This window comes from Sphaerodactylus townsendi, linkage group LG01 (assembly GCF_021028975.2).
Source record: "Sphaerodactylus townsendi isolate TG3544 linkage group LG01, MPM_Stown_v2.3, whole genome shotgun sequence".
In the NCBI taxonomy this organism is placed as follows: Eukaryota; Metazoa; Chordata; class Lepidosauria; order Squamata; family Sphaerodactylidae; genus Sphaerodactylus; species Sphaerodactylus townsendi.
This window is the reverse complement of record NC_059425.1, coordinates 44,448,164-44,473,102: the sequence shown is the minus strand read 5'-3', so window position 1 is coordinate 44,473,102 and position 24,939 is coordinate 44,448,164. Positions and strand designations below refer to the sequence as shown.

Sequence of the window (24,939 nt, the reverse complement as noted above, 5' to 3'; positions counted from 1 at the left end):
AACGGTAAAAACGGGCGCCCGATCCCAAGGCTAAAAGGGAGAAATAAGTAATAGAAAAAGGAAAGGGGGGGGAACGGCGGGCCCCAGGTGGAATCAACAGTGGGCCCGACCGAAATAACAAGGGATGGAGAATGGCAGCATCAGTTTTAATTCCGATGTTTCAGTGGGGGGCAGTAAAACCGCGGCCAGCCTCTCCAAAGGCCCGGTGGAATAGCTCTGTTTGGCAGGCCCTGCGGAACTCACCAAGGTCCCGCAGGGCCAGAACTGATGGAGGTAGAGCATTCCACCAGGCAGGGGCCAGAGCCGTAAAGGCCCTGGCCCGGGTCGAAACCAGCCCGCGTCGTGGCGGGGCTGGGGTCACCAGCAGTTCGGCCACCCCTGGGCGTGGTGGGCTATGAGGGACATAAGGGGTGAGGCGGTGCCGTAGGTATGGGGGCCCCATGCGGCGTAAGGCCTTAAAGGTTATTACCAACACCTTGAAGGCGATCGAACTCCACTGGGAGCCAGTGCAGACGGCATAGCACAGGGGTGATATGATCTAAATAATCACCACCTGCCAGAAGCCGTGCCGCTGCATTCTGGACCAGCTTCAGCTTCCGGATCAATCGCAAGGGAAGGCCCGCGTAAAGCGAGTTACAGTAATCTAGCCTCGAGGTGACCGTCGCATGGATCATGGTGGCCAGGTCGGGCCGGGAGAGATAGGGGGCCAACCGCCGCGCCTGGCGGAGATGAAAAAACGCAACCTGGGTTACATGGGCCACCTGGCTCTCCATTGTCAAGGCAGAGTCCAGGCGGACCCCCAGGCTGCGAGCCAGGGATGTCGGGGCCAGAGTGACCCCTTCTAGAATAGGCGGCTGGAAATCCCTCGGTCTCTCCCCCCGGCCTAGCCAGAGGACCTCCGTCTTTGTTGGGTTAAGTTTTAACCTACTCTGCCTCAACCAACCAACGACCGACGCCAAGCAATGCTGTAGAGCCGCAGGGGCAGAGGTCGTCCCCCTCTCCATCAACAGAATGAGCTGGGTGTCATCCGCATATTGGTGACAGACCAGCCCAAAGCTCCGCACCAGCTGAGCAAGGGGTCGCATGTAGATATTAAATAAGAGCGGGGAAAGTAAGGCTCCCTGGGGAACCCCACAGCTAAGTGGAGCCCTTTGGGAAGCCTCGTCCCCGCACCACACCTGCTGACCCCGACCCTGGAGGAACGAGGCAATCCATCGAAGGACAGTGCCCCGCACTCCAGAGGCTGCCAGGCGGTGGATCAAAAGGTCGTGGTCGACCACATCAAACGCTGCTGTGAGGTCAAGTAACACAAGCAGCGCCGATCCGCCTTGGTCTAGCTGCATGCGGAGCATATCTGTGATGGCGATGAGGACGGTCTCCGTCCCATGCCCAGCACGGAAACCGGACTGGAAGGGATCGAGCACCGATGCGTCCTCCAGGAAACCCTGAAGCTGCTCCAACACCACTCTCTCAATTACCTTCCCCAGGAACGACAGATTCGAAACGGGACGGTAATTGGCCAGATCGCCAGGATCTAAAGATGGTCTTTTTAAGAGTGGGCGGACCACTGCCTCCTTCAACCCACCCGGAAACACTCCTTGCTCAAGGGAGCAGTTGACTATATTCAACAGGTGGGGTCGTAACTCCTCCCGGCAAGCTTTTATCAGCCAGGAGGGGCACGGATCCAGAGGACAGGTAGTAGGTCTAACAGCAGCTAGGGCCCTGTCAACATCGGACTCGCAGAGTAGGGAAAACCGGTCCAGGTTTGGACCCAAAGACGGCGAAGGAGCCTCGAGTTCCTTTACTGTATCAATTGTGGTCGGAAGGTCCCGGCGGAGGGACGCGACTTTATCTGCGAAAAAGCTCTGGAATGCCTCACAGCCAATAGCCAATTGAGAATTTGTAGACCCCTCCACCAAAGAGGTGAGGGATCGAACAATCCGAAATAATTGTGCCGGGCGGGAGCTAGCAGATGCGAGGGAGGACGAGAAATGGGCATTCTTCGCCCTCCGTGTCGCCAACTCATAGGCTTTCATAAACGTCCTATAAGTTGTTCGCGCCACTTCGTCATGAGACTTCCTCCACACTCGCTCTAGCCGTCTGAGTTCCCGTTTCATTTGGCGCAGCTCCTCGGTATACCAAGGAGCTCGCCGTGAACGGGGGCGCAGAGGGCGCCTGGGAGCAATTTCCTCGATGGCGTCGGCAAGCCTGGAATTCCAGTCTGACACCTGCTCATCGAGGGTGCCAGGAGGCTCAGGGTCCCGCAGAGCATTCAGGAACCTGTCCGGTTCCATAAGTCTTCGCGGGCGGACAGAAATAAGTCCGTCGCCTAGACAGGGTTGGGACGGCGGGTCCACCCGAACCTTCAGGGCAAAATGGTCGGACCATGGCACTCTGCTAACAGAGGATACGACCATATTCACTCCTGCCCCAAAGACCAGATCCAAAGTGTGACCAGCTTCGTGAGTGGCGTCGGTGTTTAGAAGGGAGAGTCCTAGCGTCGCCATGGATGACACCAGGTCCACTGCCGCTGAACAAGGGTGGCGTCCACATGGGCGTTGAAGTCCCCAAAACAATAGAGTCGGGGGAATCGCGAGCGCCCACTCAGCCACCGCCTCCAGCAGCGTGGCAGGCCGTCGCCTGGTGCGCTAGGCGACCGGTACACCAGGAGAACGGCCAACCTCTCCCCAGACAGCCACTCCAATCCGGCACACTCGAATCCGGGAATTTGAGGGGCAGGGACTGCCCTGAAGGCGATAGAATCTCGGATGAACATCGCCACCCTCTGACCCTGTGTTCGAGGCTGGTGGACACAAGCGAAACCTGGGGGCGTGATCGCATTCAAGGCGACTGTCTCGCCTTCTCGCACCCAGGTCTCGGTGATGCAGGCCAGGTCCATTAGCTGCGCCTCGAGAAAATCTCGAAGCGTCGCGGTCTTATTATTAATGGACCTGGCATTTATCAACACCAGGCTCGAAGCAGGGTATACCTGAGTCTCTCTGCCCGCATCTCTCGGGATAGGTCGGAGGCCAGAAAGGGGACGAGCATAAGTGTATCTCCTCCCCTTTCTCTCATATGGCCCCCTCCTACCCGCATATCTACCCCGTCCCCACACTACTGGGATCTCCCCGCCCCCCCGCACTGCCCCCTCGCTGCCGTCTCCTCCCATAAAGCAGGCCTAGTAGACTAACAATTTCCTTATAGTAGAACCTACTCTAGCCTAACCTACACATATACAGATAAATAGATAATAAGTTATTTAATTATTTAACTATTGATTGATTGGCTGCCTTGATTGATTGGATGAAACAAATAGCAGATTCGGCTGGAATCTGGGCAAATTTGGGCACATTCGGACAAAAATTGTTCGATTATGTCCTGCCCGAATATGAACAAATGCGAATGCAAGGTATTTGGGCTTTTGGGGGGTATTTTTGGTGTGTTTTTTGCCTGCAGAGAGCGCATTTTTAAAGCTAACAGCACCATGATTTCAGGGCATCATCCAGAGACTGCCCTGATGATACCACCCGAGTTTGGTGATCTTTGGTTCAGGGGAAGCAAAGTTATGGACCCCCAAATGGAATGCCCCCATCCCCATTATTTTCAATGAGAGCTAACCTGACATGGGGGCTACCCATTTGAGGGACCATAACTTTGGTCCTCCTGAACCTAACTTCACCAAACTTGGGTGGCATCATAAGAATAGTTAACAGATGATACCCTGAAATTTTGGTGTCACTAGCTTTAAAAATACATCCCTTCCAGGCACCCCAGGAAATTTGCCCAAGATTCTTTGTTTTGCAGTGACTTTGCTCCATTGTAGCTAATGAGGAATTTCTGAGGCAGGCTGCCCATTTTTGAAGATAGAGGCGCCAGACTTTCAAGGTGGCTCCAAGAGGCCTTGAGTAATAGCATCCAAGCTTGGTGAGCTTTGCTTCTGGAGTAGGGGGGGGAGTTGAGAGAGTTCTGAGAGAACTCAGCACACAGGCTTTCATGTGCAGGAGCGGGGAAACAAAATAAACCTTTGGGGGGCCCATAAAATTGAACCCCCAGAAGCAAAGGTCTCCAAACCTGGATGCTATTACCAGGAGGCCCTCCTGGAGCCACCCTGAAAGTCTGGTGCCTCTATCTTCAAAAATGTGCAGCCTGCCTACACACTCAGAAATTCCCCATTGGCTACAATGGAGCAAAGTCACTGCAAAACAAAGAATCTTGGGCAAATTTCCTGCGGTGCCTGGAAGGGGTGTATTTTTAAAGCTAGTGACACCAAATTTTCAGGGTATCATCTGTTAACTATTCTTATGATGCCACCCAAGTTTGGTGAAGTTATGTTCAGGGGGACCAAAGTTATGGTTCCTCAAATGGGTAGCCCCCATGTCAGGTTAGCTCCCATTGAAAACAATGGGGATGGGGGCACCCCATTTGGGGGTCCATAACTTTGCTTCCCCTGAACCAAATATCACCAAACTTGGGTGGTATCTTCAGGACAGTCTCTGGATGGTACCCTGAATATTTGGTGCCGCTAGCCTTAAAATGCGCCCCCTGCAGGCCGAAACGTGAAAAACACTGAAAATTTTAACAACATTCAAACTACCCTGAAATGTTGGCGCCCCCCCACGTGACCAAATGGGTGGCGCCCGGGGACATAGGGTACCCCCTGTCCCTAGGCAGGAACGCCACTGGGTGTAAGGCAGAGGGATTCAGATTTGTTAGGAACTGGGGAACCTTTTGGGACAAGGCAGGTCTGTACAAAAGGGACAGGGTTCATCTTAACCAAAAAGGAACCAGGCTTCTGGTGCTCAACATTAAAAAGGTGGCAGAACAGCTTTTAAACTGATCCCTGGGGGAAAGCCGACAGGAGCTGAGGTGACTTTGGTTTGGAATACAGTATGGAATACAGACAAAAAGGGAGGTTTTTCTAAATCAACCACATACAAGAGTGGAACATAGCAATGTGCTTGTGAGAAGTGATAGTATCTACAAAGGGCTAGAGAGCAAAGCACATAAATCCCAGGTTAGGGGCAGAGACAGGGTATACAGGTGTCTCTATGATAATAGTAGAAGCCTTCGACTTAAAATGGGGGAGCTAGAGTATAGGGTTTTGAAGGAGGATATTGATATAGTGGGCATCATAGAGACATGGTGGAATGAGGAGAACCAGTGGGATGCTGTTATCCCAGGTTACAGGAAGTATAGGACAGGGTGTATCAGGGGTGGTGTTGCCCTCTACATCAAAGAGAGCATAGTGTCACATAAACTAGACAATGCAAGGGGAGCTGATTCTCCTACAGAAGCACTGTGGATATCAATACCAGGTGTGAAGGATAGTCTAATATTAGGAATATATTATCGTCCCCCTGACCAAATCACATAGGATGATTCTGAAATGGAAAAAGAAATTAGAGGCCAACAAAAGCAAAAACATAGTGATAATGGGTGATTTCAACTATCTCCACATAAACTGGAAAAATGCATGTTCAGGTCATAATAAGGAGAGAGCATTCTGGATATGCTAAATGACTGTGGCTTAGAGCAGATGGTTGTGGAAACAACCAGGGGAGAGATGATCCTAGATCTAATTCTGTGTGGGACCCAAGACCTGGTATGGGAAGTCAGTGTTGTTGAGCCAATAGGGAACAGGAATCACAATGCTGTCAGATTCAGTATCTCTGCATGCAAACAATTACTAATGTAGTTACATTTGGTCTCAGAAGGGAAAATTTCTCAAAGATGAGGGGGATAGTGCACAGGAATCTGAAAAAGCAAGAGAGTCAAAACTGTCCAAGATGCTTGGAGGTTATTTAAAAACACAGTCACAAAAGCTCAGCTGGAATGTGTTCCGCAGGTTAGGAAAGGCAGCACCCAGTCCAAAAGAAAGCCACCATGGTTAACAAGGGAGGTTGAGAAAATTATCAGAAAAAAGATGTCTTTTAGAAAATGGAAGTCCAACTCGACTGATGAAGAATGCGAGGAGCATAAATGATGGCAAAAGAGAAGCAAGTTAGCTGTAAGGGAGGCAAAAAAAGGAACTCATGGCTGCGAACAAACAGTTTTTCAAGTACATCAAAAGTAGGAAGCCAGTTAGGGAGGCAACAGGCACAGGCCCGTTAGATGATGAAGGAACAAAAGGCATGCTAAAGGATGACAGGGAGATTGCAGAGAAGCTGAATGAATTCTTTGCATCTGTCTTCACCCAAGAGGAGGTGAGGAAAATTCCTGCACCTGAACCAAGCTTCTTAGGTGAAGTCGGCCCACAGGGGTTGCAAGAGAGGAAGAGCTGGTGATATCATCCAGGTGGGAGGAGAGCCAGCAGCAGGAAGCGCAGTCCTTGGATCCGGCAACTCTGATCCGTGGGCCTGGCAACTCTGCCGTGTGCTAGTCCCTGGCACCTTTTATTAGGGTTTTACTGGGGGTGTGTAAAGGAGGCGGATAGGCAGGAAAGCGGGAGGCGGGAGAGCAGGAGAAGCATCATGTGATGCATGATCTCATGGGAAGCTGCTACGTGCAGGAGGAAGCGTCTGGAGTACAACGAAATCCCAGCATACCTGGGGGGCAAGAGCCACACTTTTGTCACCTTTGTGGGACACCTGGTGACCCGTGAGTCCAGAGTAGTTCATGACCTGTGACTCCTGCGAGGGGACTGGGGAGTGGGGGAGCATGTGTTGCCCAGAAGAGCAGCTGGCACAAGCTTTTTTATTCCATAAGCTCTTTCTGCGGCTCTGCTGGGTTCGTGAGCTCACTCTACATCTCCCCATTTCTAACATTTTAAGGAGCCGGGGACCCGAATTAGCTTCTACCAGGACAATTTAGAGAGGCAGCTTGCCTCCCCAGGAAGCTGCAAAAGCTCCCAAAGAAGCTGGTTGAGCTGTTTGTGCAACATGAGAACCTGGTTTCTACACGGGGGAAAGTCAAAGGGTTTCTTGCACACATTACAGGCAAAAGTAGAGATACATTGAACAAGGCAAGATCCGACAACAAGGCATACAATCAAACCAATGAAGAATAGTACAATAGCACTTAACCATCCTCCTGGCAGCCAGCTCCAAAGGGCTGACCACCAATGAGGCAATACATCATATTTCAGATTAGACACAATATCTTGCAACTCATGCACTTTCATATGAATCAAATGGGAATTGTCAGAGAGATTAAAACAGCACATATTATTTACATTCTCACAACCTTGGTGATGCAATAACAAGTAATCTATAGCGGCACGATTATCTAAGGTCACTTGACGGAGTTCCTGCTGCTCGGAGGCCAGAGCATCCAGAGCAACTGAGGTGGAATTAATGGACTTACAAGGGCGCCTCAGGCCAAGCGGCCAATAGTGCTTAGTGTTGTTGTAGGAAGCAAGTCCGGGGGGGGACTCCCACAAGGAAGTCCGCGAGGAGAGCGTACTCCGCCTCGGGAGAGGTAGCAACCGCGTCACGCTCCGGCAGGCCGGATTGAGAGGGAGAGGTGGAAGCGGCTTGGCAGCGCTTGGGCTCCGGGGAGTGGAGCCTAGAAAGGTAAGGAAAACTGATGGTGAGGCTGGCTGAGACAGCAAAAGAGTCCCGGCAGAAGAAAACTTGGCGAAGTAGGGATATGAGTTGAAGGTTCTTTCCCACTTAAGTCCAGCACCAACCTTTGAGGGGAGCAGGATGTTCCCATACATGGGGGAATGTCCTCCCATGTGTGTGCAGTTCCAATTGGCGAGGAGGCGGTGAAAGGGCTCAGGCCGGCTTGTGCTCCCGCCAGATTGATGATCACGGGCACAGAAGTATTGGACTAAAACAGTGGTTGGCGACAGTCTTGGTGATGAGGGAGAAGGCGCCCGGCTGGGAAAGGAGTCTGGGCAGCGGGTCCCCAGTCAGCTCATAGGGAAAATACCTGAGCCAGGGCAGAGGCATTCATGAAGGGGCTCAGAGCCAGACTCCTCTAGGAAGTCTCAGGGGCTTTGCAGGAATGGGAAGCAGGCAGGAGGCTCAGCAAACTTCCCACCCCAGATACTGGCCCAAGCAGAAGGATGAAAGAGATGTTGGCAGCGACATGAGCAGCTCCCAGATGTTGGCTTGATTAAAGATCCAAGAGGGGGGTGACCCGACTGTCACGGCAGGAGAGCAGCAAGAGCAAGCAGATGATTGTGACTCTTGAATTGGGTGCAATGCAATAACTGCAAAGATGGCAACGCAGAGATCCTCGGGTGTCTCGTGGCAGCCACGCTGTTGCAGCAGCTCCCGAGCTTGGCTGGTCGTTGCCTTGACGTCCCCCCAGGTCATCCAGGTCCTCGGACCGTTCTGGCGCTGGCGGCGGTTCCATCGAGGCAGCAGGGCAGTGTCCTCCAGGGAGATCCGCTCCATCTCCGGGATGGGGTTAGTTTCTTTCTGGTGCCACTCCATGGGCTGGCCGGACATGGCGAGCTGGAATCCACAGGGGACCTGTAGGGAGAAGGACTGAAGCATACCCCCTTCCCCAGGTTATGAGAGGGGCGGGCCCATGCCCGTCTCGGTCTGAGGAGCTGGCAGTAGTAATGGAGCCTGACAGAAGCGTGGGGGAAGGCTCTGATTGCCTGAAGTGCCTCTCCATGAGGGTGAAGAGCTGTTGCCCAGAGGTAGAGGCGAGCAAGTTTAAATGATTACGATGAAGAAAGTACAAATAGTACTTTGGATATGGTGCTGGGGCTAGAATGACTGGCCTAAGTTGGGGGGGCCACCCTACTCCCCTTTCTTTAGATTTGTTTGGCTAAGAAATTTCCTTGCAGAGTCGCGGTTGGCCAGCTCAGCGATAAGCTGGCGATTTTGAGCGCCTGGAGCACAGGGTTTGTGATAGGAAGGGCGAAGGGCAAGCAACTCCTATGGAGCGTCGGCTTCAGGATTGTCATAAGGACGCAATGAGGCGATGGTCCGAGCCTCCTGGGAGGTCAGGCGGACCCTTAGGGGATTGTGGGTATGCATACTTAATTTCTGCAGAACAATGAACTTCGAAGGTGTTGCACAGAAGGGAGCGCACTCGGGAAGGAAGTGATCACACAGAGGGGGGTCAATTTTGAAGACAAAAGGCTGGGAGAGGTCTCACGATGAGGTTAGAGAATACTCACCGTGACCGTAGGGGTCGATCAAAAGGGGGTGCTTGGATTTTGGGATTGCAGTTGAGCATCTTGGGGAAATGCCGCCCGCCGAAACCACTCCTTAAGGGGCGGTTTCGGCTAAGCGCCTGGCCCGTAACATTGTATTGATACAGCTGCCAGGCGCTGGGTAACCACAGCCCAAACAGGTTTGGTTATTAGGGGCATAATGGCGGCAGCCCCTTTTTAACCTGGGGCCTGTCTTGGAAGTGCTGCGGTACCAAGACGGGCCCAGATTTTAATCCAGGGAGGGCTAGCCAGTCAGCTGGCCCTCCCGCCTTTGCTGGTTGAAAAATAGAAGGAGATAGAAGAGGAAAAAGACTTCAGAGCAGGAGCTCTGACGAAGAGAGGGAACACAGTCAGGGTTGGGAGGTGGGGATCTCAACGTGGCCAGCTGCTGGCTGTTCTCTGGGCAGCGGCCATCGTTCCACCCAAACGGGGGTCTCGGTGATCCATGTGAGAGGGAGAGCGGTGGGAGTAGGCTTATCCATCCCAGACTAAGGTCGTTTTGACCTGGCTCATAAGATCCCTTCCCCACAAGTTAACGTGGATGTCCAAGACAATGGAGCGGACTGTGAGCTGCCGCTTAAGTCCCGGGCTGCTGACCGTGAGCGGGCGGATGCTTCGTCTCGCGGTCTGCTTCCCCCCCCCAGATGCGTGGGCAAGCGAGACGCGGTGATATCATCCGGTGGAGAGAGCCAGCAGCAGGAAGCGCGGTCCTTGGATCCGGCAACTCTGATCCATGGGCCTGGCAACTCTGCCTTGTGCTAGTCCCTGGCACCTTTTATTAGGGTTTTACTGGGGGCGTGTAAAGGAGGCGGATAGGCAGGGAAGCGGGAGAGCGGGAGAGCATCATGTGATGCATAATCTCATGGGGCTGCTACGTGCAGGAGGAAGAGTCCGCGTCTGGGTCTAATCCATACCTGGGGGCAAGAGCCCCTTTGTCCCTTTGTCTGGGACACCTGGTGACCGTGAGTCAGGTAGTTCATGACCTGTGACTCACGGGGGACTGGGGGGTGGGGGAGCATGTGCGCCCAGAAGGGCGCAGCTGGCACAGGCATTCCATGCGCTCTTTCTGCGGCTCTGCTGGGTTCGCGGGCTCACCCCTACACTTAGGAGGCGAATCCGAGGAACTAGAGAAGATAGTGGTAGACAAGGAAGAAGTTCTAGCAGCCATTGATAAATTAAATGCTACCAAATCCCCTAATCCAAGAGGAGGTGAGGAAAATTCCTGCACCTGAACCAAGCTTCTTAGGAGGCGAGTCCAAGGAACTAGAGAAGATAGTGGTAGACAAGGAAGAAGTTCTGGCAGCCATTGATAAACTAAATGCTACCAAATCCCCTGATCCAGATTGCATTCACCCAAGAGTTCTTAGGAGCTCAAGCATGAAATTGCTGATCTTTTCACTTTAATATGCAACTTATCCCTGAAATCAGTCTCCATCCCTGAAGACTGGAAGATGGCCAATGTCACACCAATCTTTAAGAAAGGATCTAGGGGGGACCCAGGAAATTACACGCCAGTCAGTTTGACATCTGTTCCTGGTAAATTAGTAGAATCTATCATTAAAGATAAAATTATTAAACACGTAGAAAAGCAAGACCTGCTGAGGGAAAGTCAGCATGGCTTTTGCAGAGGCAAGTCCTGCCTTACAAACTTACTGGAGTTCTTTGAGGGTGTAAACAGGCATGTGGATAAGGGGAAACCAGTGGACATTGTCTACTTGGATTTCCAAAAGGCTTTTGACAAAGTTCCTCACCAGAGACTATTGAGAAAACTCAGCAATGAAGGAATAAGAGGGGAAGTCCTCCTATGGATTAAAAACTGGTTGAGAAATAGGAAGCAAAGGGTGGATGTAAATGGGAAGTTCTCCCAATGGAGAGATGTAAGGAGTGGTGTCCCCCCAAAGATTTGTTTTGGGACCAGTGCTCTTTAACCTATTCATAAATGACCTGGAAGTAGGGGTGGGTAAGCATGGTGGCCAAGTTTGCGGATGATACCAAATTATGTAGAGTGGTGAGAACCACAAAGGATTGTGAAGAGTTCCAAGCAGACCTTGATAAATTAGATGAGTGGGCTAAGAAATAGCAAATGCAGTTCAATGTAGCAAAATGTAAAGTGATGCACACAGGGGCAAAAAATCCAAACTTCACATACACACTACAGGGTCAGTGCTTTCAGTCACAGACCAGGAAATGGATTTGGCCGTCAGTGGATTGTTCCATGGAAATTTCAACTCAATGCATGGCAGCTGTGAAAAAGGCAAACTCTATGCTGGGGATAATTAGGAAAGGAATTGATAATAAAACTGCAAAGATTGTCATGACCTTATATAAAGCAGTGGTGCGACCGCACTTGGAGTACTGTGTTCTGTTCTGGTTGCCACATCTCAAAAAGGATATGGAAGAGGTAAAAAAAGTGCAGAGAAGGGCAACGAGGATGATTGAGGGACTGGCACACCTTCCTTATGAGGAGAGGCTGCAGCATTTGGGACACTTTAGTTTGGAGAGGAGACATCTGAGGGGGGATATGACTGAAGTCTATAAAATTATGCATGGGGTAGAAAATGTGGACAGAGAGAAATTTCTCTCTCTCATAATTCTAGAACCAGGGGGCATACATTGAAAATGCGGGAGGCGGGGGGGGGGGGAAATTAGGACTAATAAAAGGAAACATTTCTTCATGCAACGCATGACTGTTTGGAATATGTTTGGAATATGCTGCCACAGGAGGTGGTGATGGCCACTAACCTGGACAGATTTATTGAGAAGTCGATGTATGACTACCAATCTTGATCCTCCTTGATCTGAGATTGCAAATGCCTTAGCAGACCAGGTACTCGGGAGCAGCAGCAGCAGCAGAAGGCCATTGCTTTCACATCCTGCATGTGAGTTCCCAAAGGCACCTGGTGGGCCACTGCGAGTAGCAGAGTGCTGGACTAGATGGACTCTGGCCTGATCCAGCAGGCTAGTGCTTATGTTCTAACTTTGGGAGCATTCCAATATTAATGTCAAAAGCAACCACTGGAACATCCTGTCTCGGGAGATCCCTCTTTCCCCCTCACTTTGGCATTCTGGTGATGTGTACTGAATGAAGTTGACTTTTCTACTGCTGTTGTTTTACTGTAGATTACTGTTTTTTATCACTGTTATTAAAGTTATGGTTATTTATATTTATTACTGTTTTTATGATAGATTGTTGTGCAGTTGCTGTTAACAGTATTCTTGTTGTTTAAGGCTTTCTTTCTTTGTACTGTGGATATTTACTGTGTGTATAGTAAGCCTTCAGTGATACTTAAGTAGAAAAGTAGGGGTCAAATTCTGTGAAAATTTTCCTTACCCTCTTTCAAATCCATGCACAAGTAGGACAATTAAGAACGTAAAAACCAATCATGCGATGTGAAAATTAAATTAGAGAAAGGTAATCTCAGTAATCCTTCTTTTATTGGTTTACACAGTGTCAGTTGTATCTCACAGAATAAATCCCAGATATGGAAAATAAAGATATGTAGTGTTAGCTGTAAGAAGACTAAAGTTGCAAAGTGTCTTCTGGTATCTTTCAGACGTTCGCAGATGGAAATAAGGAACTTTGAATAGGAATGTATGATATTCTTATATGTATCCAAGCTTTGTTATTTGTTACCTTATTTATTCTTATTGCTTAAAAAATTTGGTTGCATTTAGTACACAACCTGCTTCTAAAGACTCTCCTTCGCTAGAAAGCGTATTTAAAGTGGAGCGGGGCGACCCCTCCCCACCCAATGTTCAGACTACCGTTTCTATGGAAACAAAAGCGCAACACTTCCCGCCTAGATGGCCCTCAGCTACCAGTGGGATATCATGCGCATGCGTCACAACGGCGCAGTCTATATAAAGAACGCATCCCGCATGCGCGAGAAGAGACAGTTGAGCTTTTTTTCTGTGCTGCGAGAAGATGTCGCGGTATGGCCGTTATGGCGGAGGTGAGTGGCACGGGGAGTAGTTAAACGCGGGGAAAGTGGCGCTGCCGCCGTTGCACAATGCAGTGCGACTGGCCTATTTTTTCGCAATCACTCGGGTGTGTTTGTCAGTGGCCGGTTCAGAAGGGTTGGCTGATAGTGGCGCCGCCATTTTGCACATGTGTAGTCGCTGGTCGCCTTGCAAAGGAGTCTCTTACGGTGAGGCGAATGTTTGGAGATTCTGAGCGATGTTCCTTAGCGGGTCGAGGGGGCTAAACCCGCCCGCAGCGTGCGAGGCTGTATAAGTGGCCGAGGCTGTTTTCCCTTCGGCTTGTATTTGGGCCCACTCCCACTGCGCGGGCAAAATGGAGGCGGCGCCAAAGATGGCGGCGCCCAGGCTTGCTCCGCGCGCGCGGGGTGGCGGCGTTTGGAGCCTCGAGTGGGTGCGCACGCGGCGAGGTTTCCTGGGGTGTTGTGAGGAGGTGGGGGAGTGGATGGCGCATGCGCGAGATGCTGCATGGGTGACTTGACGAGTGGCTCGCCGCTCCAAATCCGGCCGCTTCCCGGAGGGAAGAGGGTAGCGTGTCGGGGCGGTGGCCCAATCAGAGTTTGGCGCGTTTTCTTAATGGCAGGCTGCTTGATTCTGGCGCCTTCCTAATGAGAGTTTCTTGGCCTCAGACTACCGATTCTTCGTATTTATTTAACTAACTTTTTTGAAGCCCGTCTTTCTCCCCCTGCGGGCGCTTGCAGCAGCTTTCATGCTTCTTTTCACAACAACCCTGTGAGGTAGGTTAGACTACAACAGTGAGACACGCCTGCAGTCACCCAGCGATCTTTCATGGGACATCGAGATTCGAATCCTGGTTTCCCACACATTAGTCCAGCATTCTTTAACTACTACATGTTGGCACTGCGTACATTTTCCTTCAGCTGGAGACTGAAGTGCTTTCTTTGCTTTTATGGGCAACTGTGTAGCCTCACATCACAGTTATACCAGGGCAGTTTGAAGGGAGGGGGAATCATTGGTGCTGGCAGTGGCATTGTGTGCAGTTTAGACTAAGGGATTTGGGTATTTTTCTTTAGTGCTGTGGCCCAGATGGTTAATATGATTTCATATTAATGCATCAGGAAATAAATTTCTGAACCATTTCCGATGCAGAGATTCACTTCAAAACATGTAGAATTTGAGGATCATATTTCCTAGCATGAATAAATTTTGCCATCATTTTGAATTTCTGGCATTTATTTTGTATGTGTGAAATCAAAGATAGCGATGAAATTGTTTTCTCTTACATGCAATCATACAGAAATAAGTCAAGAAGCTTTGGTATTAGAGCTGTTATTAATTTTTTTCTCTTTTGCAGAAACCAAAGTGTATGTTGGCAATCTAGGTACTGGTGCTGGTAAAGGAGAGCTTGAGAGAGCTTTCAGTTACTATGGACCATTACGCACAGTATGGATTGCACGAAATCCTCCAGGATTTGCGTTTGTTGAATTTGAGGACCCAAGAGATGCTGAAGATGCAGTTCGTGGACTAGATGGGAAGTATGTACAAGTTCTCCTTAGTTCTTATGGGAAGAATCAGTTGAATTCTGTACTTTTTAACATATAGTTGGATGATTGTCTACTTTGGCTTCTTTCCATTGTCCAACTATAGGGTTATTTGTGGATCCAGGGTGAGAGTGGAGCTATCAACTGGTATGCCTCGTCGGTCTCGCTATGACAGACCCCCAGCACGGCGACCATTTGATCCTAATGATAGATGTTATGAATGTGGTGAGAAAGGTCATTATGCTTATGACTGTCATCGCTACAGTCGTCGGAGAAGAAGCAGGTATATTTGTGGACACAAGTGGTGTTCTTCAAAAGTTAATTGTAGTTTTTGTTAGCCAATAAGGAAATCATACATTGTTTTTAAAAATAAATGTTTTAATTATATGGGTGTATTACAATTGTTTATATTTTGTTTTAAAATGTTACTATATTAATAATCAACCTGGTCAAAACCTTTCAGGTTTCTTCGTTTGAGTCAGTCGCCTTGATTCAGAATGTCACGAGCCTTAAGATTTCATGCTGAGGCGCCTTGCAAATCCGACCATTAAGATCCTCCTAGACCTTGAGGTGATCAGCATAAGAGGCCAGATCCCCTCGAGCCATCTACACCTAGCTTCACCTTATTCTGTAAAGGGCAGAAAATTTGAGACGGTGACCGCCGTAACAGTAAATTTGGCTTTCAATTGGGGCCCCCCTCCGGTTTAAAAAGAGGAACACCAGATTGACCACATTCCCACCTAGAAAAATCTTCTTGCGTCAATCAAGCCTCATCTGGCTCATTTGGCTGTCAGTTTGATCGTCGTTAGATTGAAGAGAACACCTAGATGCAGCGATCGGCTATAGATACTTCTAGATCGTCTAGATCTGCTAGACCTTGGGCCAAAGAGGGTCGACCTGCAAACTTGCAAGGTTTATTTTAAATACACATTACAGTGTTTTATATTATGATGTAATTCTAAAATGTAATTCAATTTAACATCTTTTTTAGGTAGTAAAAAATACTCGAGAATATAGGCCCTGAATTTTTCCAAATGACAGAAACTAATTTTAGTTATCTGATATTATGGCTTCAGAAAAGGCTCACTTGTTAACTGTTAAGTTTGAAGTCTAATACTTGTCTTCTCAAACCTAAAACTAGGTCACGGTCTCGATCTCATTCAAGGTCCAGAGGAAGGAGATATTCTCGCTCACGCAGCCGAAGTCGTGGCAGAAGGTGAGCATTTAAGTTGGAGTTAGAGTTCTTTATTCTGAGAAGAAAAACCCGGTATAACATTAATCAATTCTTCTTTAGATCCAGGTCTGTTTCAGCTCGCAGATCTAGATCACTCTCGCCTCGTAGATCCAGGTCTGTCTCGCCACGCAGATCCCGATCAGGTTCTTTGAAGAGATCAAGGTAATTATTATAATACAGTTAAACCTTATTGTCCATATTAATTGCGCTGCGCTGCTTCATATATAATAATTGTTTCAGATATTGTACAGTGTTTGACTTGTTGGCCCAGTTAAATGTTAGACACCAGTGACTGCAAATCAGAGTTTATTCTGAAGATTTCTGTAGACTGGATGGAATTCCAAACTTTGTAGATTGTGATTGTATGTCTACAGTCTCATTTCAAGAACTGGCAAGTTAGGATGGGGGTGGTTTTCAAAGCATTTTTTCAGTGACGTAGGTATAGATTTTTTAAGGGGGTTTGGGGGCGAGGCCACGCCCCCACCCACTCCTGGGGGTGTGGCCACGCCTCCCCAAGCCACGTCCATGGCCTCAGTGCTTATAAAAAGCAGCTCTCCGAGGCAAGGGATGGCAGACTCCTGCCCGCCCCCCCCCCCTCGGCTGGGCTCCCCAGCTGGCAGCCGGCAGTCCCTTCTCTCTCCCCTCCAGGCAGAGGGGTAGCTAGGGAAAATGGAGCCCAGTGCAAAATCTGAGGTTTGCGCCCCCCCCCCCCCAACTATGGGTGGCTGCTGTGATGCTGGAATCCACGCCCAAACAGCCCACTTTCTCAGCAGTGTTTAAATTAGAGAGCCAAGATTCTCCTTTTAAATCCACCTTAAAGGGAGAATCTGGGGTCCCCAGTAAAAATAACATTGGTGATGGTGTTTTGGGGTGGATTCTCCCCCACCCTGAAACAGCATCACTTTCAATGTTTGAACTGGGGACCTCAGATTCTCACTTTAAATCCATGCTGAAGGGGGTGGATTTAAAAAGAGAATCTGGGGAAATTTGGGGGGTGCCTGCTGTCAGGGGTACAATTGTTAAGCTAGCAGCACCAAACTTTCAGGGCATCTTTAGGAGACTCTCCTGATGATACCATCCAGGTTTGGTGAAGTTTGTTTCAGTGGGTTCAAAGTTATGGACTCTCAAAGGTGTAGCCCCATCTCCTACTAGTTCCCATTGGAAACAATGGGGTATGGAGGCACACCCTTTGGGAGTCCGTAACTTTGGACCTCTAGAACCAACCCTCACCAAACCTGGGTGGTATCAGCAGCAGACTATCCTGATGATACCACCTAGGTCCGTGGTGAAGTTCGGTGAACCTTTGGCACTCCAGATGTTATGGACTACAATTCCCATCAGCCCCTGCCCGCATGGCCAATTGTAGTCCATAACATCTGGAATTGTAGTCCATAACATCTGGAGTGCCAAAGGTTCTCCACCACTGACCTAGGTTTAGTGAAGTTTGATTTAGGAGGTCCAAAGATGTGGACCCTCAAAAGGGTAGCCCCATCTACTATTAGCTCCCATTGGAAACAATGGGGGATGGGGGCACCCCTTTTGGGGGTCCATAACTTTGGACCCCCGGAACGAAACTTCACCGAACTTGGCTGGTATCATCAGGAGTGTCACCTGATGATAGCTTGAAATTTTGGAGCTGTTAGCCCAGGGGTAGGGAACCTGCGGCTCTCCAGATGTTCAGGAACTACAATTCCCATCAGCCCCTACCAGCATGGCCAATTGGCCATGCTGACAGAGGCTGATGGGAATTGTAGTTCCTGAACATCTGGAGAGCCGCAGGTTCCCTACCCCTGTGTTAGCCTAAAAACCGTGCCCCCTGCAGGCCAAAAACAAAAAACATTTTAAAATGCAAAAACCCACAAACGGGGGGGGGGGGGGGGGGCTTCGGACATGCAATGGGGGGGTTGAACCCAAGGAAACCCCCCCTTACCTACGTCCCTGCATTTTTTATTATGGTTTTAAGATGGATTTATGATTGTACCCCATCCAGGAACTTCAGTGATGGGCAGGAAATAAGTATAGGGATAAATAAATAATAAATATAGGCAGCAGCAATCTTGGAACAAATTGAAGTATATCTGAACTGTGTAAACCAGGGGTAGGGAACCTGCGGCTCTCCAGATGTTCAGGAACTACAATTCCCATCAGCCCCTACCAGCATGGCCAATTGGCCATGCTGACAGAGGCTGGTGGGAATTGTAGTTCCTGAACATCTGGAGAGCCGCAGGTTCCCTACCCCTGGTGTAAACACTGTTTTCAAAGCAGTATAGAATTGCTTTCTTTTTCTTAATCTAGGTCTCGGTCCAGATCAAGATCAAGATCCCGGTCTATTTCAAGACCCAGAAGCAGGTAAACTTTTAAGTGTTTTTTGTATTAAAGTAATTAGCTAGCTTAATTCAATGCAGTAATGCTGTCTTGTTAGGGCTGTTTATTTTATTATTTGATTTATCCCTTGCTCTACCCACGTGCAGTGGGCTGAGAAAGCTTACAACAATGCCAAAACAATAAAATTTGCAATATGCGATACATTAACAAAGTATACTCTACAATATCAGCATTAAATTTGAACTCCATTGTTTAGTATAAAATGTCATTCTGGAATTGTTCAAGTATGGTTAATAATAATTGGTGGGTAGCATTTGTGCTAGTGTAATTTAATTGATACTGTTTTACAGCCGCTCCAAATCAAGATCTCCATCTCTAAAGAGAAGGTAAGTTGAATCTCTGCTGCAGGCCACAATTTATTGCAACATACCCAGATAAATGAAATGTGTAGATTTTAGCATATTTGCTGGAGCGTTTAATTCTCTCCATTCCTATCCTTGTAGAATATCTGTCTGGGATGGGTTAATGCACAGGAACTTGGCAAGTTGGGAGGGATCTGTTAACTGCTGTCTGTTGTCTAAAGAACTGAGAAAGTGTGACCACACAGCATTGTGAATAGTTACAGTGGGTTGGAAGTAAGCCCCAAACTTAACCCGTTTATGGAACTTGAGCAGGGTGGTGGGGGGTAGTATACAAAGTGAAACCATTGCCTGGGTATATTAATGGATAATAAATGTAAATGGCTCAACGTTAAACTGAGAAGACTTATAGTTACGACTGAAGCCTTCATTACATTTTGGGAAAAATTCTGTCTCATGGCAGAAATATTTTTAAAGACATTGAGCAGCAGCCACTTGGTACATTATAGTGTGGAATAAATTTGAATTTAGTTTGTTAAGTTAAATGTATTAAAACATCTCTTTTACATGATTTAATCTTCAGTCTTGCTTTTTCAGTTTTGATATGAGCCATTTATATCCATTCTCCATTAACTCAGGGTAAGTATGCTAATTTAGAGAAGTTTGGTTAATCTTTTGGGAGAGGGGGTGCATGCAAACTTTTTAAGTTTGCTTTAGTATTAACATTAAAAGCTTTTAACATGTACTTCACCTAACTGCCTTTTTTAAAGCAGCATTTAAACATTAAATGCTAAACTTAGTTACTAATGGTGCTCTAGTTAAGCAGTAAATAGCATGATCCTAATAATGCTAATTCACTAATTTTATGTGTTTTCCTAATTAATGTTGGGATAAGCTGCAATTAATTTCTTCTTTCATTTCTAGTCGTTCACCATCAGGAAGTCCTCGAAGGAGTGTGAGTGCAGAAAGAATGGATTAGAATTACGAAGAAATTGTTAGGAAGAGTTTTGTTTACGTTATTTTAAGGGATTTCTTTGGTGTTATTGACAAAAAGTAAGGGTTAGTTGATCAAAAACCTTTCTAGGACTAACGCAGCAAGGATCTTGATCTTGTAGTAAAAGCTGCTGCTGTAGACTAGTGCACAATTTCTTGTTATGTAATAACATCCTGTGATCTCAAAAGTCTTTTTATTGGCACCTGAAATAAAAATGTGTATTTCTAACTTTGCTGTAATGCTATTTCTGTTTAATATTTCAAAAAATGTAAAGCAAGTTAAAATCTTAGTATTGTATGCAAATACTGTGCAAGGATGTCAGCTTAAAGTAACTGTGGCTGCCACTGGCCTGCATCAAGCTTCTGTGATATATTTTTAATATAGTGCTCCAGAGTTTCTGGGGCGATAAAATGTGCACAGCTGTGTTAAGGAAGCTGCTTGTCTATCTTGTTCTATAACAGCTTAAAATGTCTTGAGTTTGGTTGAACTTCTATAATTAAATGGCTTGCTGGGATGTTCTCATGTTATGTCACTGCAGACATAATTTTGATTATCAGAATCCTTAAGATCTGTAATGATGCTAAATGCATCTGCCTGTAATGAAGAGTGTGTTCAAGCTTCAGCCACAGAATGAGATTAGTGGAATCTACACAGCTCACTCACCCCCCCGCCCCCCAGAGGTATTGGGTAGTGATTAGGGTATGATTGAACAAAGAATTAAAATAACTTCCTTCTGCAGAGTAGTTTAAAGAGATACTTTTAAAACTAGAACATGGTATATCTCATTCCTACTGTGCCCTGTACAAGGGGTAACCTTTGCTATGTTTTCTGTCTTGCCATTACAACATAGTCTGTATGCAATAACAAAAGTTGTCTTCAAGTATTTTCCTTTATTAAACACATCTTGTCTAGGACTGAGCTTTATAAGCTGTTGAATATTGGCAGTTAATATAACATTAAATCTAAGTTAAGACACAGACTAAAGCTAAGACATCAGCTTATGCCTTGTATGGCCACCTCATTTATCTCCAATGGGGACCAAGAATAGCATACAGCAGTCTTCCCTATTTTATCCTCAAAAGCCCCCTGTGAAAGTATATGTTGATCTGTTAAAATGGGTTGATAACTCTTACTAATGTCAAACTTTTAATCTGTCTTGGCTTATGGATATATTTGAGACTCATTGACTATTGACACAGAGTAAATAAACATTCTGTTTCAGTGTCAAGAACAAATGCTTTAATTGGCAGTCCCTTCTAGTCACAATCTTGTTTCCTAAATTACAGGGAAAAGATTGTAATAATGAAGATTTTGTCAAAGTATAGTTGTCTAGAACAACTTTCCTTAATAAAACTTGATACTGACAGACATAATATTCCCTTTAAATTATGAACAATATTTTCATCAGTGTAATGTTTTCTTCTAGTCTTTGCAATGCAAACATCACATGGGGTCTAGCTCTCCATTATGTTGACAGGTTCTAATACTGATACATATTTGATTATGTTATCATAATTGCTACATTTACACATCTCTGGAACACTGCTGCAGAGGCATTCCTGATACAAAGAATTTGAAGCAAGTCGTGTGTCTGTACTCCTCTTCTGGATGCAGTAGAGCATTTGGAAAATTAGGCTAGAAAAAAAACTATTTTCAGTTTCAAAAAAGCAGTGAAGAAAATTTTACATTTCTGGAGCTCATATTTTAAATAGATTATGTGATAATATAATTAATACCTCCTTTTAACACTGGTTATGTGCCTTAAAACAGTGCTGAGTGAAACAGCTCTATAAAAGCTATTGAGGGCACTTGCTCTACTAGGCATGTATTCACAGAACTGTAATTTCTTTGAGTGACAGGCAGCAGTGGGAGTATAGGGCTTCCACTAGCTGACTACCTGTTATTTGACAAGCCTTATCATTGACCTGTGTTGAGGCTTCCTCCTGAGAGCTGCAGCCGCCTTGTGTGCCAACCCTGCAGCTCCTACTGAGGCTCCATTCCTCACCAGTGCATCCCTCATTGTCTCCTGCCTTCTTGAGAGATGGCCATTCCCCCTGTGGTGGTGCCACACCACTTTCAGTGTGGACATATTCTGGCTGAACAGATCATGGTGCAGAGATGCCACACAGCTTCCCCATTCCCACATCTGTGGCTGCAGAGCACATTCTCCTGGTACGAGGTGCTCACAGGGTAGCACTATGCCAATAGATGGAAAGTACCAGATCCATGCCTGAGTTAGGAAGCTAGTGACCTTTCTTAGGTTACTCCTTGGCAGAAGCCTACCACCCTATGGACAGATAGTGTTATTTTCCCGTATTCCTCTGCAGTACTGCAGCTCTGACCCCTCCAGAGGACTCATGAAGGAACAGCTGTAGAAAGGGGAGGCTGAAGGGCATTTGACTAGCCATTTTGAGTGCTTGAATCCTTGAGACCAAGGACCAGTTTAAACATGCAGGTAAGCCATACTGTTCTCCTAGGGCTGACGTCATCTAAGATGTGAATCCCTGTATACCTCCTGCTTGCAGTGAGGGAAAATGAGCTGGAAAGGGGAGGAGTAGTATACAAATATAAATCTTTGTGTAATCGGGCCCCAACCATTCCAGGACAAGGCTTCAGCATCTGTAATAACCATATCCAGGAGAAAGTGGTATGTTTTTATAATGGTACTAGTGTAGCTAAATAAGCAATCCCCATATACACCATGTCTGAAGTGAAAGGACCTGCACTATATTATTTCACTGCATATATGGAGCAACTCATTTTCAGGTCCTGTTTGCTCACCACCTTCAAATCTGCTCAAGGAATATATACCAGGGGAAATGAACTAATTGTATAGTCCCACTGTCATTCTTGAGGCTACTAAAAGCTAAGCCACAGGACAATTTTGTGCAGCTTCTAAATGCGATCATATATTTGTATGGGATACTCTGTTATATAACCTCAAGAAACATACCCTATTCACTGCATCTGGCCAGTTCTGTGTTTCAAGGCAGAAACCAGAATGTTTGGGATACACGCAGTCTCCTTTACCCTTCAGAGAACCATCTAAGAAATTTCCAGTATAAAATTGAATCCCAGGCTGAGTTGTGTATACCTCTATTGTCCTACCACTAGGAGGATGGTAAACCCTGTAGAAAGAAAGAAACGCTATTAAATACATTGTCAAGATGATACAGATTTCAAGAAAAAAAGATTCCCAAGTTGCAATATGAAAACATGGATCTTGAAAAACATGGGGCAACTTAGATTGCCCCATCCAATTTTAGAGGAGTTTGGTCATATATTATGATGCGCTTGTTGAAAGTCAGCTAACACCATAGTGCTTCATACAGGGAGGAGAGTCCAAGAGATCACAAGCTATTTGACACAACCAGTGGCCTCAGGTTGGTATAAGTATCCCTGTCCAAGCCAGTTCCATAATATTCATGCTCAACGGGCAAGTACATGTTTATTTAACAGTGTTTCAGCTGTACATACAGAATATATAAGATTAATCAGACGTATCTTAACAGACTTCTACAAGAGGAATTCTCCAGTGATTTGTAAACATTTGAACACACTTCAAACTCCATTGTTTTTGAAACTCAAGATGAGCAATTCTAGAAATATGGATTAAATACACAACTGTATTGCTCATTTTACCACTGTAGTTCCTATGAAAGAATTCTGAATTCCACAAAAAGGAAATGTAAAGTCTTTAGTCAAAATTCTGTCAAGTGGAATTTGCTTATTTCGGTTCCAGGGGCCAGAAAAGGGGGGGGGGGGCAGCTGTTAAGAAGGATGAACCAGACACAGCCTGTGTCTGGAAAAATTAGGCCCCAGCTTTTATTGGCTACAACTACAGGGACCCTGGTACAGCATGAGGATGCATCCATGTATTGGGCGACCTACCTGTCATGCAATAGGACCCTGTTCCCTCAGCCCACCTGCCAGGGAGAAAATATTGAGTGGCAAACCTGGGATCCACCTGGCTCTGGGCATCTACACAGTTCATCTACCAACTGGAGGTGAGAGCCATCTGACAGCCCCCAAGCTGGGCATGCCGCTGATTGGCCCCCATCCCCAAGATCAGGGAGAGGTGGGATGCAAGCATGGCCTCCCACAATGGGATTCGTTCTCAAGCCCAAACCACCAATCTTGCTGTGACAAACATGTAATTAAAGTGTCACTGCTAGTATTATAGCAATATCCGGAAGTTCATAACCATTGCATAAGGGGAGGATGGGTGGGACAGCTGCCACCAGAATTAGGGCACAGCCTTGGGAGACCTTTGAAAAGAGAGGGGATGTTCTGTTGTGTTCTACTGTGATGGATCCCATGCCACATGTCTGTGCACTCCCCTGCCCCTTCCTGCTGCTGCCCTGGTGAGGGTGGCCAAAAGCCCCCATTGGGCAAGGTATCCTATCCAAGACTCCCTGCTGCTGTCTTGAGCTCCCAGTCCTCCTTTCTGTACCCTTCCCTGTGTCACAATTCACAACCCCACATAAATCAGGGCCAAGGCATATCGCCAGTTTGCATGCCATTCAGTTTCAAGAGAAAAGATCCCCAAAACAGTTACGTGCACAACAGTCTTTTTATGGTTGTTCCTGCCTTCTCACATGTCCTTCCACAAAAGCTGCTGCAGAAGATTGGGGACTTTCTAGAATATTATTATTATTATTATTATTATTATTATTATTATTATTATTATTATTATTATTATTATTATTATTATTATTTATTCAATTTCTATACTGCCCGATCCCCAAAGGGGAATAATATACAAGATTGTCACAAGGTATAACTCTTCAGAACCTGGGTACAGTTTAGATGCAGAATCAACTGTTCCTTGCTCGTTGTCTGGAACCATTTACTGTGACCGCCATGTGTTTCCCTCTTACCATATGTAATTGGAGGAATCTGTATGTACTAGTTACTGTAAATACTAGATGTCTCTTTTCCAATCTGGTTCAAATGCACTTAAATTCAAGCTAAGCATAAGGAATAGACCTTTCTTCTGCTTTCTCTTGCTTCTACTATAAATGCAGCTGCAGTTAAGTTCTCTCATCTAACAAACAGGAGATAGTGTATATAAATTCTAAAGGGATGTGAAGCTCCTGGGCTGGCCTTGAATGGAGAACTGAGGTTACATTACAGTGAAAACAATTTATTGTTGAATATAAAATACAGTTGAGCAGTTAAAAAGATATCAACCATATCAAATAGAACCAAATTTTAGAATGTCCACAATTAATGCTAACACTAAACACTCACACCCATTATGCAAGATGTAAATTCAAGAAATGAAGAGATGGAGACACAGAGGAAATAAAAGCAGGTTTGCATTATCTATCCTGGCAGGATTCTCTGGAGGGAGTTTTCTGAGACAGATTCCCAAGCATCATGCCAACTGATAATCCAAAAGGACCTTACATCTGCTCAGGGATGTTTGG

General features: G+C 46.7%; 2 protein-coding genes across 5 annotated transcripts in view; one reads left to right on the top strand and one right to left on the bottom strand.

Moving 5' to 3' along the window:
- Positions 1 to 12,938: 12,938 nt before the first annotated feature.
- Positions 12,939 to 19,735, top strand: SRSF7 (serine and arginine rich splicing factor 7). Of its 2 annotated transcripts, XM_048481719.1 has the most exons (9): positions 12,939 to 13,068; positions 14,409 to 14,589; positions 14,702 to 14,878; positions 15,737 to 15,811; positions 15,890 to 15,991; positions 18,125 to 18,178; positions 18,505 to 18,540; positions 19,111 to 19,152; positions 19,438 to 19,735. In XM_048481719.1, the coding sequence occupies exons 1-9, from the start codon at positions 13,041 to 13,043 to the stop codon at positions 19,490 to 19,492; spliced, it is 750 nt and encodes a 249-aa protein (XP_048337676.1). In that variant the 5' UTR covers positions 12,939 to 13,040; the 3' UTR covers positions 19,493 to 19,735. The 2 variants fall into 2 exon arrangements, with proteins under 2 accessions (XP_048337676.1, XP_048337684.1); XM_048481727.1 differs by lacking the exon at positions 19,111 to 19,152.
- The window catches only part of GALM (galactose mutarotase), a 51,043-nt gene continuing 44,351 nt past the window's right edge, over positions 18,248 to 24,939 (bottom strand). For all 3 annotated transcript variants that reach the window (XM_048481706.1, XM_048481697.1, XM_048481687.1), the window contains 2 exons: positions 22,461 to 22,635; positions 18,248 to 21,142 (listed from right to left, as the gene is read on the bottom strand). In XM_048481706.1, coding sequence (XP_048337663.1) covers positions 21,032 to 21,142; positions 22,461 to 22,635 — 286 coding nt within the window. In that variant the 3' untranslated portion in view covers positions 18,248 to 21,031. The remainder of the gene's footprint in view (positions 21,143 to 22,460; positions 22,636 to 24,939) is intronic.

Excerpts from the sequence above, each read along its gene's own strand:
- SRSF7 (XM_048481719.1), top strand. The coding sequence starts at position 13,041 with ATGTCGCGGTATGGCCGTTATGGCGGAG. Across the intron at positions 13,069-14,408 it reads GTATGGCCGTTATGGCGGAG|AAACCAAAGTGTATGTTGGC; the intron begins GTGAGTGGCACG and ends TCTCTTTTGCAG. Across the intron at positions 18,541-19,110 it reads TCTCCATCTCTAAAGAGAAG|TTTTGATATGAGCCATTTAT; the intron begins GTAAGTTGAATC and ends TTGCTTTTTCAG.